This window comes from Cnephaeus nilssonii, assembly GCF_951640355.1.
Source record: "Cnephaeus nilssonii genome assembly, chromosome: 6".
Classification (NCBI taxonomy): domain Eukaryota; kingdom Metazoa; phylum Chordata; class Mammalia; order Chiroptera; family Vespertilionidae; genus Cnephaeus; species Cnephaeus nilssonii.
In genome coordinates this window covers 34,177,440-34,194,247 of record NC_137077.1, presented here as the reverse complement: position 1 = coordinate 34,194,247, position 16,808 = coordinate 34,177,440, and the positions used below count along the sequence as shown (strand labels likewise).

General features: G+C 37.8%; 1 protein-coding gene across 3 annotated transcripts in view; it reads left to right on the top strand.

Moving 5' to 3' along the window:
- INTS13 (integrator complex subunit 13) overlaps positions 1-16,808 on the top strand; it is a 27,383-nt gene extending 10,575 nt beyond the window's left edge. For 2 of the 3 annotated variants that reach the window (XM_079774456.1, XM_079774458.1), the window contains exons 7-17: positions 568-696; positions 2,240-2,324; positions 8,672-8,761; positions 8,933-9,022; positions 10,315-10,493; positions 11,407-11,577; positions 11,817-11,971; positions 12,261-12,491; positions 13,988-14,127; positions 15,182-15,317; positions 16,089-16,808. In XM_079774456.1, coding sequence (XP_079630582.1) covers positions 568-696; positions 2,240-2,324; positions 8,672-8,761; positions 8,933-9,022; positions 10,315-10,493; positions 11,407-11,577; positions 11,817-11,971; positions 12,261-12,491; positions 13,988-14,127; positions 15,182-15,317; positions 16,089-16,128 — 1,446 coding nt within the window. In that variant the 3' untranslated portion in view covers positions 16,129-16,808. The remainder of the gene's footprint in view (positions 1-567; positions 697-2,239; positions 2,325-8,671; positions 8,762-8,932; positions 9,023-10,314; positions 10,494-11,406; positions 11,578-11,816; positions 11,972-12,260; positions 12,492-13,987; positions 14,128-15,181; positions 15,318-16,088) is intronic. The other variant, XM_079774457.1, reaches the window with a different exon arrangement.

Sequence of the window (16,808 nt, the reverse complement as noted above, 5' to 3'; positions counted from 1 at the left end):
TGCATATAGATAAATAGAAGTAAAATTATAAATGAAAATATATATTTAAATCAACAACTCTAAGTTTCAAGAGGACAGGGAATTTGCCTGTTCACTACTGTATCCTCCAATAGTTCACACAGTTTCTGGCATATAATGTAGTAAGTTCTGCTTGGTACCTATTTATTAAATAAATGAATGAATGAATGAATGAACATTTATTGCTAAAATAATGATCATTAGTGCCTAGTCAGTTTGGCTCAGTAGATAGAGCATTGGCTTGCGGACTGAAGGGTCCTGGGTTCGATTCCAGTCCAGGGCACATTCCTGGGTTGCAGTCTCGATCCCCATTAGGGGGCAGCTGATCAATGATTCTCATCACCGATGTTTCTATCTTTCCCTCTCCCTTCCTCTCTGAAATAAATAAAAAAATATATTTTAAAAAATAATGACCATAGTTATGGACCTTTGTATTTTTCCAAATTCTATAAAATGAAAACACTCACTTTTTATGGGTTGAAATAAACTATTTAACACTCGGTTACAGTGTATTAATGTTTTATGATGTTTTTTTCATACTTTCTGTAGTTGTCCCCTGTTTTAACCAGCGAAGTTCATAGTGTTCGTGCAGGACGGCATCTTGCTACCAAATTAAATATTTTAGTACAGCAACATTTTGACTTGGCTTCAACTACTATTACCAATATTCCAATGAAGGTAGGCAGCTCTTTTTCCTGCTATTTCAAAAGCTCTGTTTTGCTTTTTAAACATTTGTTTGACATATATTATTTATTTCAATTGAACCTTAATTTTTTTCTCCCCATATCATATTTTCTGTTTTGCTAGCCCACATTCAGTGTCTTTGACCAGGTCAGTAAGTACTGAAAAGCAACAAGAAAGGATCACAGAACAAAATGCTATATTTTTCTCTTTAATAAGAACACTCTATATCAGCTTTTTTGTTTTTAATTATGTTCTCATTATTTTCATCAAAGTATAATCTCTATCTTAAATGACCATTTTTTTCTGTGATTCTTTTTCTGACAGTTGTGTTATTAGATTTTCCTTACATCGTGTATTCTAGTTGGTCTTTTATTTTCTGTATTTTTGTTTTTGCCCAACAAGTATACAGGTGTTGTAACTAATAAATCTGACTAGGGAAAAATAGCTCATAGTTTTAAATAAGTTTATAACCTTACCTGAAAAAACCAAAGATGTGAGTCTTACGATTTTATTAATGGATATTTTTAGGAACCTGTTGCCACCTGTTCCTTTTCATCATATTATCATCAGCTTGTCTAGAACGAGCACAATGCCTGGCCCATATTAAATGAATTTTTACTAAGTGGAGTTATTTTTAATTTTATTGATTATGTTTACAAGTAAAGTAACCATCATATCTAAAAATGCAAAGAGACTTTCTTATAAGTCCCAATTACATTTTTTTGCCACCAAATGATGAACACTAAATTGCATAGAAATTTCTTTGATTATTAATTTTCTCCTTATACCACGGGCCAGCTCTTTAATAGAAATTGTAACTTTAACCCATAGAATGGTTTGGGTGCAGAAGCAATTAACAAATAAAGTAGCATAATAGGTGTACTTTATTATATATAATTTCTTGAGTTATAAGAAAAAATACTCTGAGGGTGACAGATACCTTGCTCTTAGAATTTGATTACATTTGTGTGCTGCTGGTGTGATTCGTTCTTCAATCTTTTTTTTCCTTGTAAATAGATAATATCAAAATTCCTGTTGACTATTAGTGAAAACTAATAAACTTGTTTATTAGTCAGTATTTGCTATTTTGTATAATTGACATTTGTTAATTTATTGTAGGTATTTAAAGATGCTGCTTCCTCCTTTAAATGATGATTTCACTTTCAATATATATAAACTATTTCAATTACATTATATTTGTTTACAGACAATTTGTGTATATTTGCGCAAGACAGTGCATTCAAAGTAAATTTGTAAAATGTCTGGATTAATCTTGTGTTAATTCATGACATAACATAAGAAAAATAATTAGGTACAGTATTACTAATATATAGCAAGTAGTTTTTTAATAGTTTATATTTCAGTGGAAAACTTGCATCTTTAAATAGATTAATTACTGAGCAAACTATACCATTATTGTAGATAATTTTTGTCCAGTGTATTTCATTTAATTCTAAGCAAAGAGCAAAATTAATAGTTAATAAATAACTTCATTATTTGGAAAACAAAACCAAGATATTTTAAATTTTGCTTTAAGGAAGAACAACATGCTAACACATCTGCCAATTATGATGTGGAGTTACTTCATCACAAAGATGCACATGTAGATTTCCTGAAAAGTGGTGAGTAAGAGACATTGGAAAGTTAATTTGTGAGATCTAACATATGGAAGCTTATGAACAGCTTTGAGATGCTCTTCATTAAACAAACCTGATTGACTTTAGTTCATTCCTTTCCAAACTTATTTGACAATGTCACCTATTAATGGTCATGGAACTAGTGTTCATTCTTACTTTGGGAAAGTAAAGCTATTGTGAAAGAGAGCCATTGAAGTCATGTCATAGTTTTTCTTTTCTAGGCAAACTGCCTTGGGAAAGGGAAAAGAATAGGAGCCAACTTGAAAGAGTGATGGACTTACAGCTTATAAGCCCGGATATAAATCAGTTGTTTTGAAATTTAGTGATATTTTTTTCCTCTAAAAGGTATTTGACTTAGTAGGTTTTTTTCTCCAAAACTGTGATTTCTGCAGCTGTATCAGCATGGTTTAGGACTCTGGAGTTAGGAGATAACAGTTTTAGCCAAAGCTTTGCCAAGAGCTAGCAAATCCTATGTGTTTCTACACTTCAGTTTATGTACTATATTAAAGACTGGAGGCCCGGTGCATGAAATTCATGCACGGTGGGGGCAGGGGCCCCTCAGCCCAGCCTGCACCTTCTCATAATCTGGGACCCCTCGGGGGATGTCTGACTGCCGGGTTAGGCCCGATCCCATCGGACATCCCTCTCACAATCTGGGACCACTGGCTCCTAATTGCTCACCTGCCTGCTGGATCACCCCTAACCACTCTGCCTGCCTGCCTGATCGCCCCTAACTGCTTGCCTGCCTGCCTGATTGACCCTAACCACTCTGCCTGCCTGCCTGATCACCCCTAACTGCTCGCCTGCCTGCCTGTTCCCCCCTAACCACCTCTGCCTCGGCTCCTGCTGTGGCGGCTTCATCCGGAAGGACATCCGGAATGACATCCAGAAGGTCGTTCGGCTGTCCGGTCTAATTAGCATATTATGCTTTTATTATTATAGACTAGAGGCCTGGTGCACGAAAATTCGTGCACTTGGGCGGGGGAGGGGGGTTCCTCAGCCCGGCCTGCACCCTCTCACAGTATGGGACCCCTTGGGGGATTTCCGACTGATGGCTTAGGCCCGCTCCCCGGGGGATCAGGCCTAAGCTGGCAGTCAGATATCCCTCTGGCAGCCCAGGAGCCCTTGGGGGATGTCCGACTAATGGCTTAGGCCTGCAGGGAGCAGACCTAAGCCGTTAGTTGGACATCCCTAGCGCTGCCGCGGAGGCAGGAGAGGCTCTCACCACCATCGCTGCACTGGCCAGCCATGAGCCAGCTTCTGGCTGAGCAATGCTCCCCCTGTGGAAGCGCACTGACCACCAGGGGGCAGCTCCTGCATTGAGTATTTTCCCCCTGGTGGTCAGTGCGTGTCATAGTGACCGATCGTTCCTGGTCATTCTGCCATTAGGGTCAATTTGCGTATTACCCTTTTATTACATAGGATGTTAGCCCTAGCCAGTTTAGCTTAGTGAATAGAGCGTTGGCCTGAGGCCTGAAGGGTTCCAGGTTTGATTCCGGTCAAGGGCATGTACCTCAGTTGCAGGCTCAATCCCTGCCTCTGGTCAGGGCGTGTGCTGGTGGCAACCAATTGATGTGTCTCTCTCACATCAAAGTGTGTTTTTTTTCTCTCTCTTTCTCTCCTCCCTTTCACTCTCTCTAAAAGTCAGTAGAAAAATATCCATGTGTGAGGATTAACAAAAAAATAAGTAAATAAATAAAGCTAGATTAGATGAACTATAATATTCCACCCATTTCTAAACAAGAATTTCTAACAGGTGAAAAACTATTAAGGTAAATGGATATATTCATGTTTAACAAAGGAATGTAAATAACTTGTTTTTGAAAATACAATATATGGAAATTACTAAGAACCTATGAGGTAATATCAATTTTTAATATGTTTATTTTTGAAACTTAGAAAAATGATAAAAATATTCTTTGTATCCCAACCTTTTCCTCTAAAATAGTTGTTGATTGACATGGACAACATAAGTAAATGCTATAGTAGCAATAGGGACACAGTTCTGTGGGAACACAGGGGTTGCATGTAATTATATTTCTGAGTTGGGCAAACTTTACAGAGGAAGTGACATTAGAGCTGGATTTTGATGAGTAGGCCTATACTTTAGCCCTGATATCTTCTCTAAGCTTCAGGTCTATACAGAGGGTCCACAACTTACAATGGTTTGACTTAGGATTTTTATGTAATCTAACTTTATGGTGAGAAAGTCATACTCATTCACTTTGAACTTTGATCTTCTGGCCTCGAGATGTGTAGTATGAAACTCTTGTGATGTTGGGCAGCGGCAGCAAGTTGCACCTCCCAGTTGGCCTCTTGATCTCGAGGTTAAACAACAGATATTGTACAGTGTACCGTGTTGCCAGCATTTTTTGGATATTGCATTCTGAGCACATGTAGGCTAGGCTAAGCTATGATGCTCAGTAAGTTAGGTGTATTAAAATATGTCTCTTAGGCACCTATTACTCAATATACCCCAAAACAACTTACGAACTTTGCCCTCTGAACTGGTTTTCTAATTTTCCCACTTTCAGTGAATGACCCTATTGGCTATTCAGTTATATAAGGCAGAAACATCAGAGTCATCTTTAAGACATCTCTCTGTCATTTTTCATATCTAATCTATCACCACATTCTCTCTTTTTTCTTTTGGCTCAAACAACAAATTTTATTTTCTGTTCTGGAGGCTAGAAATGCAAGATCAAGGTGACTATGCAGTTCATTTCTTCTGAAGCCTCTCTCATTGGCTTGTAGATGGCTGTTTTGTCTTCACCCGGTTCTTTATATTCACATATGATCACATTTACTTGATTTTATCTACCAAAGTATCTCTCATACATTTACATCTGCATCTCCACTACTATTACATCTCCCTATTAATAGCCCAGCCTAATATTTTCTTACCTAGTATCCTATAATAGCCTCCTTAATGGTGTGTCTAGCTACTGGACCTGCTAACTAGAATATCTTTCACAGTGATACTCAGGACATATTCTCCTTATATTAAAACCCTCTAATGCTTTTCTGTTGCCCTTAAGATAAAAACAGAATTTTAAATGTCTTAAAAGGACCTGGAACTCTTCATGCTCTCATCTGTCACTGTATTTGGGTATTTGCTGTTTTCCTTGCCTGAATACTCTTTCCTTCATTTCTTTAGTTATTTTCACTTCACCCTTTTAGAACTGAAATTAGTTTTTACTTACCAAAGAAGCCTTCCCTGTTGTCTCAACAGAGGTCAAATCTCTCTGGAAAGTCCCTCAAAGCACTGAATATATCTCCTTCAGAGCTTTGTCAATTTTATGGTTTGCATTTATTCATTATTATCCTAATATATAAAAACGCTGGGTCCGTCACAACCGGAGGCTCAACCAACCAGAAGTCAGTCCTCCAGTCAGAGCTGGGTTGCTGTGGTGACTCAGCACTGACTGCTGCAGCTGCAGGCACAGTGACCCAACACTGACTGCTGAGGGGGCTGTGAATCAGGCCCAGAGAGAGGCCTGAAGAGAGAAGCAGGGTCTGATCCGTAGCCTGTGTGGCAGCTGTTGATCAGCACTTGCCTCTCTCTTTCTCTCAGGGCTTGGCCAGCAGCTGCACCTCCATTTCTTTCCAGGTCTCTACCGGGGTTGCTGATCAGCCCTGCCTTTCTGATCAGGCCCCGTTGATAGGCCCAGAGACACTGACTAGCATAGAAACCAACCAATCAGAACCAAATCTGGGTGAAGTGTGAGGAGCCAATGGCTTCCTAGGAGGTGGAGCTTTTGACACTGACTGGTATAGAAACTGACCAATCAGAACCAAATCTGGGTCAACTGTGAGAAGCCAGTGGCTGCCTAGGAGGCGGAGCTTTTGATGCTGACTGGCATAGAAACCGACCAATCAGAACCAAATTGGCCGGCAGAGGAGGGCAGTTGGGGGCAAGATCAGACCTGCAGGGGAGGACAGTTGGGGTGAGTTCAGGTCGGCAGGGGAGGGCAGTTGGGGGTGATCAGGCTGGCAGGGGAGAGCAGTTGGGGGGAGATCAGGCCAACAGGGGAGGGCCGTTGGGGGCGAGATCAGGCCGGCAGGGGAGGGCAGTTGGAGGCGAGATCAGGCCGGCAGGGAAGGGCAGTTGGGGGCAATCAGGCCAGCAGGGGAGGGCATTTGGGGGCAACCAGGCTGGCAGGGGAGGGTAGTTGGGGGTTATCAGGCAGGCAGAGGCAGTTGGGGGCGATATCAGGCCGGCAGGGGAGGGCAGTAGGGGTGATTAGGCAGGCAGAGGCAGTTAGGGGCGAGATCAGGCTGGCAGGGGAGGGCATTTAGGGGCGATCAGGCATGCAGGCAGAGGCAATTAGGGGCGATCAGGCAGGCAGGCAGAGGGGTTAGGGGGAATCAGGCAGGTAAGAATAGGCAGTTAGGGGTGATTAGGCAGGCAGGCAGTGAGTGGTTAGGAGCCAGCGGTCCCAGATTGCGAGAGGGATGTCCAACTGCCGGTAGTGGGATCGGGCCTAAACCGGCAGTCAGACATCCCCCAAGGGGTTCCCGATTGGAGAGGGTGCAGGCTGGGCTGAGGGAATCCTGCTCCGTGTATGAATTTCATGCACCGGGCCACTAGTCTATAATAATAAAAGCATAATATGCTAATTAGACTGGACGACCTTTCGGATGAAGCAGGGTCTGGGAGGGAAACCTGGGTCCCGGGTGCCAGAGGGAAGCTGGTGCCGGCACCTGGGGTAAGGAAGGACTACTCTTGCACGAATTTTGTGCATCAGGCCTCTAGTTTTATTTATATCTGTTTACTGTAGACTGCATTGGCAAAAAATGCTTACTGTTAAATGTTACATATTTGTAACTTTCTGAGTTTCTTATTTTATGTTTCTTCTTATAAATTCATTAGGATTCAGTATAACTAGTGCATTTTAGATTGCTGAAGCTTTTTTCAAGTACTTATTTTATTTAACTAGAGGCCCAGTGCATGAAATTCGTGCACTCTGGGGGTCCCTCAGCCCAGCCTGCACCCTCTTGTAGTCCGGGAGCCCTTGTGGGATGTCTGACTGACAGCTCTATGAGGAGCGGGCCTAAGCTGTCAGTCGGACATCCTTAGCGCTGCCACAGAGGTGAGAGAGGCTCCCACCACGGCCGCTGCGCTCGCCAGCCATGAGCCCGGCTTCTGGCTGAGCAGCGCTTCCCCTGTGGGAGTGCACTGACCACCAGGGGCAGCTCCTGCATTGAGCGTCTGCCTCCTGCTAGTCAATACATGTCATAGCGACCGGTTTTTCCTCTGTTCGGTCTATTTGAATATTAGCCTTTTGTTATATAGAACTAGAGGCCCAGTTCACGAATTCATGCACGGGTGGGGTCCAGCCGGCCTACCCCGAGGGGGGCCGATAGGGCCGGGCCGGTGACGGGGAGGGGACATGGAAGGTTGGCCAGCCATGCCCCCGATTGGGTTGGGGGTGCAGTCTGGTGCGGGGGTGGCTGGGGGAGGGGCTGCAGGTGGTTGGGGGCGCCGATCAGGGCTCTGATCAGGCAGCTTGGCTGCCGCAGTGCACATTATAGCAACCGGTCGTTTGGTGGTTCTGGTTGTTCCAGCATTCTGGTCACTTGGCTTTTATATATATATAGACTAGAGGCCCGGTGCATGAAATTTGTGCACTGGCGGGGGGGGGGTGTCCCTCAGCCCAGCCTGCACCCTCTCCAATCTGGGACCCCTCGGGGGATGTCCGACTGCTGGTTTAGGCCCGATCCCTCTCACAATCCGGGACCGCTGGCTCATAACCACTCGCCTATCTGCCAGCCTGATAGTCCCCTAACTGCTCCCCTGACGGCCTGATTGACACCTAACCGCTCCCCTGTCAGCCCAGTCACCTCCAGCTGCCCTCTCCTGCAGGCCTGATCCCCCCAACTGCCTTCCCCTGCAGGCCTGTTCTCCCCCAACTGCCCTCCCCTGCCAGCCATCTTGTGACGACGTGGGGGCGGCCATCTTGTGACAACATGGGGGTGGCCATCTTGTGATGCGAGGGCATGAGAGTCAATTTTCATATTACCTCTTTATTATATAGGATGGTGACAGAAGGGAGCAATTGTAGAGTCTTGAAATTTCAAAAAGTTTTGCTATTGGCTTTCAGTGCAGTGATTGGGATGATTAAATTAATGAGAAATTTGGAGGGAAATCAAATATTTATTTTAATCATAGCTAATATCCAAACTCTATTTGGTATTTTTCTAGGAGACCTCATAAAAAAGGTTCTCCCAGAGGTATTTTATAAAATTTACTCTTTCAGAAATCTTGGGTAAACAATTTGTAGTTTGTGGTCTTAATGTAATGTTATTGTTTCTCTGATTTATTTTTAAAGGTGATACCCACTTAGGTGGTAGCAGTAGAGAAGGCTCGTTTAAAGAAACAATAACATTAAAATGGTGCACACCAAGGACCAATAACATTGGTAGGTATTTTAAAAATTTCTTAAAATGTTATAAAGGGCTCATTAATTTGCTTTTTTTGGAGTTTTTGTTTTTCATTGTTTTATGGCTTTAAGAAACAAGTGGTTTTTTTTTTCTCTTTTGTGGAAATATTCCTTTATATTCTTTCAAATCAGTATTTTCTTCTATTTCAGAATTACACTATTGCACTGGCGCTTATCGAATTTCACCTGTAGATGTAAATAGTAGACCTTCTTCCTGCCTTACTAATTTTCTTCTAAATGGTAACTTTCATCATTTAATTGTTTTGACTGAGATTATTACAAGTGAAATCATGAACTCTGGAAAAGCCATTTTTTCAAATTGTTTAACCATTTTATTTCCCAGAACTGCTTTAAAGTTATATAATTATAGTACCCTTAACTAGTTTACTAATGTTTAAAATTAAGATGACTTTATGTCTTTCAGACTGTTGTATCCAAGTAAGTTTCATTTAATATATTTTTTTTGGTATTTTTAGTTTAAAAATTTGACCATTAAAGTCTGCATGTTTTGTTTTGTTTTTAAGATAGTATAGTCCAGACCATTTATCTTGGCCTATTGAATTTTAAATTATACAGTATTTATGGACTTATTTCTCTTTAAACACTATACCTTTATCATAAACATTTTAAATATTTTACTATATTACTCTTAAACCCATGGCCTTAAATCTCTGGTTTCCTTGTGTGAAAACATTTATTTTTAAAATATTTATTTATTGATTTTAGAGAGAGAGGAATGGAGAGAAAGAGAGAGACATCGATTTGTTGTTCCACTCATTTATGCATTCATTGGTTGATTGCTGTATGTTCCCTGACCGAGGATCAAACCCGCAACCTTGGCGTATCAGAACAATACTCTAACTAACTGTGCTACCCAACCAGGGCCTGAAAAATTTCTTTAGAAAACCAAATTATTGGATTTCATTTACTAAATCTAAACTCTAATAGCTTCTCTTAATAGACTCTTATGATCAACTTGGTTTTTGAATCACTGATAAGACGAGTTGGCCAGCCTTTATCATAAGATTAATTTCATAGTTATATTAAGCACAATTTGATTATCAGACTATGTAAAGTCTAGATTAAATAACATTTGGTCATGTGAAATAGAAAATAGTTACAATAATAATGCTGATAAGTAGGTATTGTGGAAGTGAATTTAGACTTCGTTTTCTCCTCCAAATGTTTTATAGCTTTGACAACTTGAGGGTTATCCAACACTTGTCTTACTTTTCTTCTTAATGTCCAAGAGAAAAATTTTATATGAACTTGTAATTGAATGAAGAATATAACCAAACATTATACTAGAGACCACTATATTTATGTTGGAAAATCACCTGTATAACTATGTAAGCTTGGAGTGACCAAGAGAAAGCTAAGGCTAGAATTCAGACTTTTTGGACTTGAAACACAGAAAAACTGAATTAGCAGTGCTGGTTAAAATAGGAGGTTAATAAATAAAATGAAAAAATCTAGACATAAACCTTAAGGGGAAAAATAAGAGCCCATTTGAATTTCATTACTTTTGACAGGTCGTTCTGTTTTATTGGAACAACCACGAAAGTCAGGTTCCAAAGTCATCAGTCATATGCTTAGTAGCCATGGAGGAGAGATATTTTTGCACGTCCTTAGTAGTTCTCGATCCATTCTAGAAGATCCGCCTTCAATTAGTGAAGGATGTGGAGGAAGAGTTACAGACTACCGGATCACAGTAAGACTCTAATATCTATAAATTTTATGATTTGAGTGTATTCTCATTCAGCAAGTAGTTATTGAATGCCTATTATATGCTAAGATCTGGGACAAAAAGGAGTTTGGGAAGTTGATTATTTTAATTAGCAGTACTTGCTTGAAAGAGCTATTTATCAATATGTAGTCTTCTTTATGTATTCATTGTATACTTAGAAGTATCTGAATAGCATTGACATATTGGAATTATAGAAAAGAATAGAAATTGATTTGAGCTAATATTTTAAGTGGAACTTAATTTCTAGTAACTTAAATGTCAAACAAAACATTTCAATAGTTAGATTCCTGCTAATTTGAAATAAAACTAAATCTTTGTGTTACTTAAAGGTGCCTACAAAAAAATGTGTTTCTATTTTTGGTAGAAATTCCATTGTTCTGATTTTAATTTTTCACTCCCCCTCCCCTAATTTATTATATTCGGTACTTTATTGCTGTCTTCTTTTTGAGGTGGTTATGAAAATTAAATGTGATTGATGTGTATGAATGCATACTTTGTAAACCAAAGTGTTATATGCTGTAAGTAATTGTTTTTGATTAGGCTTTTCTTTATTATTTAAGATTTTTTAATAAGGAGAAAACTAATAAATATTTATTGTAGAAAATTTAGAGATATAGATATCTTTAAAAGAAAGACTATAAATTACTTATAATTCCATCATTCAAAGAATGTGATTCACTAATTCTTTTTTCTGTATATGATCCAAAAGAGTTAAATTATAGAAGTGAAGAAAAGTAAGTGGGTGGTAGGGGGAGTTGGAGAAAATGCTTTGTTGCATATCACAGGACAGAAGACATCAGGGAAACAGTGTTACATGTAATCCATACTGAAACATTAGAAAATAGTTTCTAATTTTATCTTATTTGGTTATCATTAGGATTTTGGTGAATTTATGAGGGAAAACAGATTAACTCCTTTTCTAGACCCCAGATATAAAATCGATGGAAGTCTTGAGATCCCTTTGGAACGAGCAAAAGATCAGTTAGAAAAACACACCCGTTACTGGCCTATGATTATTTCACAAACCACCATTTTTAACATGCAAGCGGTAAGTGTTAAATAGTTTCAACTTTTCTTCTAGATTATTTATATATTCTTTTCAGAGACCATTTCTGAAGCAAAGAATAAAATATCTGAGTTTGCTACAGTTAAATAGTAACAGAAAATTGAAGTGAAAGTTATATATGATCTCACCACAGTGATGTTTAAAATCAATGGAAGTTCTGCCTACATGCTTTGATATTTGTTTTTCAAGATAGATTTTTTTTGTTTTTTTAAATGTGACAGGTAGTTCCATTAGCCAGTGTTATTGTGAAAGAATCTTTGACAGAAGAAGATGTGTTAAACTGTCAAAAAACAATATACAACTTAGTTGATATGGAAAGAAAAAATGATCCTCTACCTATTTCCACAGTTGGTACAAGAGGAAAAGGCCCTAAAAGGTAATTTTTTTCTTTATATATCATATTGACTTGATATATAGTATATTTTAAGTTAACTTATTCTATATGTAAATTATGTTTGCGGGTGTGTATATACACATATAATTGAGATGAAATGCTATAGAATAGCAGAATTGGATACATTATAACTGAAAATTCTACCCTTATGTTTAGGAAGAGAAAATAAGTCTATGTTTAATGATTTCCTTTTACTTTACTAGTAGAAAGTGACACTTTAATATTATTTAAAGAGTATTTCTAAGATTGTTATTTTAAATCTTTACTTCAGAGATGAACAATACCGTATCATGTGGAATGAATTAGAAACCCTTGTGAGAGCCCATATCAATAACTCGGAGAAACATCAAAGGGTATTGGAATGTCTGATGGCCTGTAGGAGCAAACCCCCAGAAGAAGAAGAACGAAAGAAACGAGGAAGAAAGAGGGAGGACAAAGAGGACAAGTCAGAGAAAGCAGTAAAAGATTATGAACAGGAGAAGTCTTGGCAAGATTCAGAGAGGTCATTGTTGATATTAATATTAGCACCATGGTGCCTTTTGGCATATCACATTCTGCATATAGATCAACCCTCATTTAATAGAAGTTCATTTAATGTATATTTCATTTATAACTAAGATTTTGTCATTCTTAAAATCAAAAAGATCTTAGACTTAATGATTTTATTTTACTATTAGGGGCAAAGATAGTGTTTAATTTTTATCCTAATTAACTTCTGAAAATTATAATTTAGGACATTTTGGTGTCAGTATTTATATTATTTATATTTTATGAATATCAAAGACATAGTTTTATTTCTTTGTCAGTAAATATTATTGAATACCTGTGATATGCCACGCATTTAGCATAAGATTCCTGCCTTGGAAGAACATACATTGTTGCGCTAGAGATAGGCAAGTAAGTCAGTGATGACAACAAAATGTGGAAGATGCTGTTACAAAAATAGGCAAAGATGCCCTTGATAGCACAGTGAAAGAGCATAGTCCTAATTCTGAAAACCTTCCTCAATAGTACATCTTTTTCCTTAGTTTGTGATTTGTAAATAAAAGTAGCATAACATATTAACTGGCTTTGTCTTCTAACTTCTTGCCAGAAATCAGGCAAAGAACCAGGTAAATATTATAATGGCAATATGGTATGTCCCTTAAAAACAAATCAGAATTTATTATGAAAAACTTCAAACATTTATTCTACTGTGGAATACACATTTATCCATCATCTACTTTGAACAATTATCAATTCATGGCACATTTCACATCCACTCCCCTCACCACCACCACTGTCCAACTCCCACATGGAATATTTTGAAGTTAATTCTAGAAATTATATTATTTCATCCAAAAATAAGTAGAATGTAGAACATTTTTATTCTCTTGACCTTAGAAATTCACTTCTTCCTTAGAGCCACCAAGCTTCTGAAACAGAATTGGCTCGCTTTAAGAAGAGGAGGGTGGAAAAAGAAGAGTGGGGAGAGAGTGTTCTCATTCAGAGACCCCTGTTATTCAAGTGTATGTCTATATATATTGAAAGTGTTTTTGTTCCTTTGGGAAATTCAAAATAAGCTTGGAATCAAGTTTCTAACTTGTGGAATGTAAATGCATATCCACAGTACATAAATTAGGGAACAAATAATAGTAAATTACTCTTTATAATTTAGAAGTACTATTTGGCCAATATCTTTAAATATTAAATTGTGATATTTCTTCCAAATATCACTTCTCTTTTTAATATTAGCTTCTTAAATTTTTCTCCATTTTTTTCATATTTTGCAGCAAACTACATTAGTGAATTATTACACTGTTATGATGAAGAAAAGGGAATACTTGTGTTTAATTCATTAAGTTCTCTTACCTGATTTTAGATTGGCATTTAGCTTCTAGGTTTACTTTGTAAGAGCAGCTTTTATTAAGACTGATATGCAAAGTCTAGTTTAATTATTGAACCATTTTGATTTCTAAATATTTAAACTTTAAATTTTATTATTTGTCCCTCTAAAAGATTAAAAGGCATCTTAGAACGTGGAAAAGAAGAATTGGCTGAAGCTGAAATTATAAAAGATTCTCCTGATTCCCCAGAACCTCCAAACAAAAAGCCCCTTATTGAGATGGATGAAACTCCACCAGTAGAAAAATCGAAAGGTAAGGTAGAACTGTGGTAGCTATGTTTGTAAAAAGCTTAGTTCTGTTTTGTACAGTGTTACTTAATACTAGAGGCCCTTGTGCACCGGTGGGGTCCCTCGGCATAGCCTATGGGGTTTGGGCTAAAACTGGCAGTCCAATGCTGCCTGCCGCTCCTGCTCATCCTGGCCCCGCTGCGCCTGCCGCCACTGCCGCTCGGTAGGCTTGGTGCCGCTCCACTGCGGTCTCCAGGCTGCCGCGGCCAGCCATGAGCCCTGCATCTGGTGCCCATCTGTCAGCTGAGTGGTGCTCCTGCTGTGGGAGTGCACTGACCACCAGGGGCAGCTCCTGCATTGAGCGTCTGCCCCCTGGTGGTCAGTGCGCATCATAGCGAGCAGTTGAGCAGCCTTAGCATATCATTATCATATTATGCTTTGATTGGTTGACCTGACGAACGGACACTTGGCATATTAGGCTTTTATTATAGAGGATTTGGGGTAGTGGAAAGGCTTGGCTTTTAAAACATTCCCTAAATGATGAACTTATTTTGTCTTTCATGTGAATTGAACACCTGCTTTCCTTCTGGGATCTGGAATTTTGGTAGTTGTAGTTTGGCAGAGAATGACTTTGTGAGCAGCAGCCAATAAAAACCTTCGACTCTAAGTCCCAAATGGGCTTTTCTGGCAATAGTATTGTACACACGTGACTGCATTTTTGCTACTGGTGTGAGTAGGCACTTTGTGTGAACCCTCACTGGAGGGAGAGAGCAGAGAAAGCCTGCAGATAGATTCCTCTCATCTTTGCCTTCTGATCTGCTATGTATCCTTACTATGTTGCTCTAATGATTCTTAGCTGTGGCTTTAACTTTATGTTTAGTCATTTGAGACCTTCCAGCAAATCACCAAACTAGTAGGTGATCTTGGGACCCCCTAAACACATACATTTTTTAATAAGGTGAAGATGATATTGCTTTAATTGTATAAAACAATAGAATTAAAGGTAAATTTTAAAAATTTATAAATTTCAAAGTAATGAACTATTCTACCTTTCCCTCTTCTTTCCAATATAACACCAGGACCAGTGTCTTTATTAACCTTGTGGAGTAATAGGATCAATACTGCCAATTCCAGAAAACATCAGGAATTTGCTGGACGTTTGAATTCTGTTAATAATAGAGCTGAGTTATATCAACATCTTAAAGAAGAAAATGGGTTAGTATTATTTATTGTAGAAATTAGTTTTGTTAATTGCCTTTTAAGTTAAAATATAATGAATACTGCTTGTTTGTTATGTTCAGCAATTTTTGTTAGTAATATTATGAACCAATACATATTACCTATAAAGAGAAAAAAATTAACATCTTTGATTCTTAGTACTTGTAAAAGGCATGATTACTAGTATATTGACTGTAACTCTGAAAGTTTTTACTTCTTAGAGCATTTCTTTCATTGCTCAATAAACATCATAAAGGGAAAAAAATCATAGAGAAAACAATCTGTAACACTGACTCTTTAAAATAATAGAGGAAAGTATTTTTTGATTAAGTAATGCAATATTAGGAATATTTGTTTCAATTGAATAAATCTCAGGTTTGATCATTTTAATCTCCTTTTTAGAAGAACTTTTCCATAATGTGTGGCAAAGGAACCTCTTTAGTGAAAAAAGAAATACATCTTTTACTAAATATCAGAAGTATTTTTTTTTTAATTTTGTTTGCTGAAGTATAGTGAAAAAAGTGGCCTTTGAAAGGAAACTGGGAAGGTCACTTAATCTCTCTGGGCCTCAATTTTCACTATTCTGCAAAATGAGGCCGTGAGACCAACTAGAGGAACCCTAACCTTTGTTCTTTCCTAAGGTGCTAATATTCTGCTTGATGAATATATAAGAGTTTAATTTCATATGAAAGGTATGTAAGGAGAAAAAAATATATGGATGGTTAATGTTTTATTTTACCTATTTATTTTCCCCCTTCTGTTTTTCAGAATGGAGACAACAGAAAATGGAAAAGCCAGCCGGCAGTGAAGGGTGACTTGAGGAATTAAATTTACTATATTGCATAAATATTTTGGGCAGAATTTGATATAAGTACTTTTACATCAAGATTGTATAGTTATGTTGCCTGGACTGGTTTTTACATTTTTAAGATATTTCAACTAACTTTATCTTTTTTGTATTAATTGTAAGATTGGCACATATGTCAAAAAAATACATTTGAGATTTGTCCTCCCAAATCACACAAATTTATTTTATGGTAAAAGGTCTTCCCTCTGGAAATGTTTTTTAAAAAATTCTTAGGATTCTCTTTGCCAAATAAAACTATTAAAAATATCTGAAATGCAAAATATTGGAGTATTCCTTTAGAAAAATATATTTAATGACTGACAACTTTTAGAAATTAAAATTTATCAGAATTTAGGAGACATTTACAATATTTAGTATAAAATTTTGCTGGTTAGTCTATAACATATATAGTGCTTTTCAAAAAAAGAATGTTGTTTTTTATTTTAAATTATTTTTGTTTATGTTGCCCATTTAAAAGCAAAATTTTCAGGTAGTTGGTGTAAATTTATATTTTCCCATATTGGACAATGTTACTTTTTTTTCTGCTAAAAATTTACTGTCCATTGACTTTTCATATTGAAAGAGAAGCATAAAGGAGATTACAGACTTAGAAGAAAGGAAAGTCGCTAGGTTATTTGGTT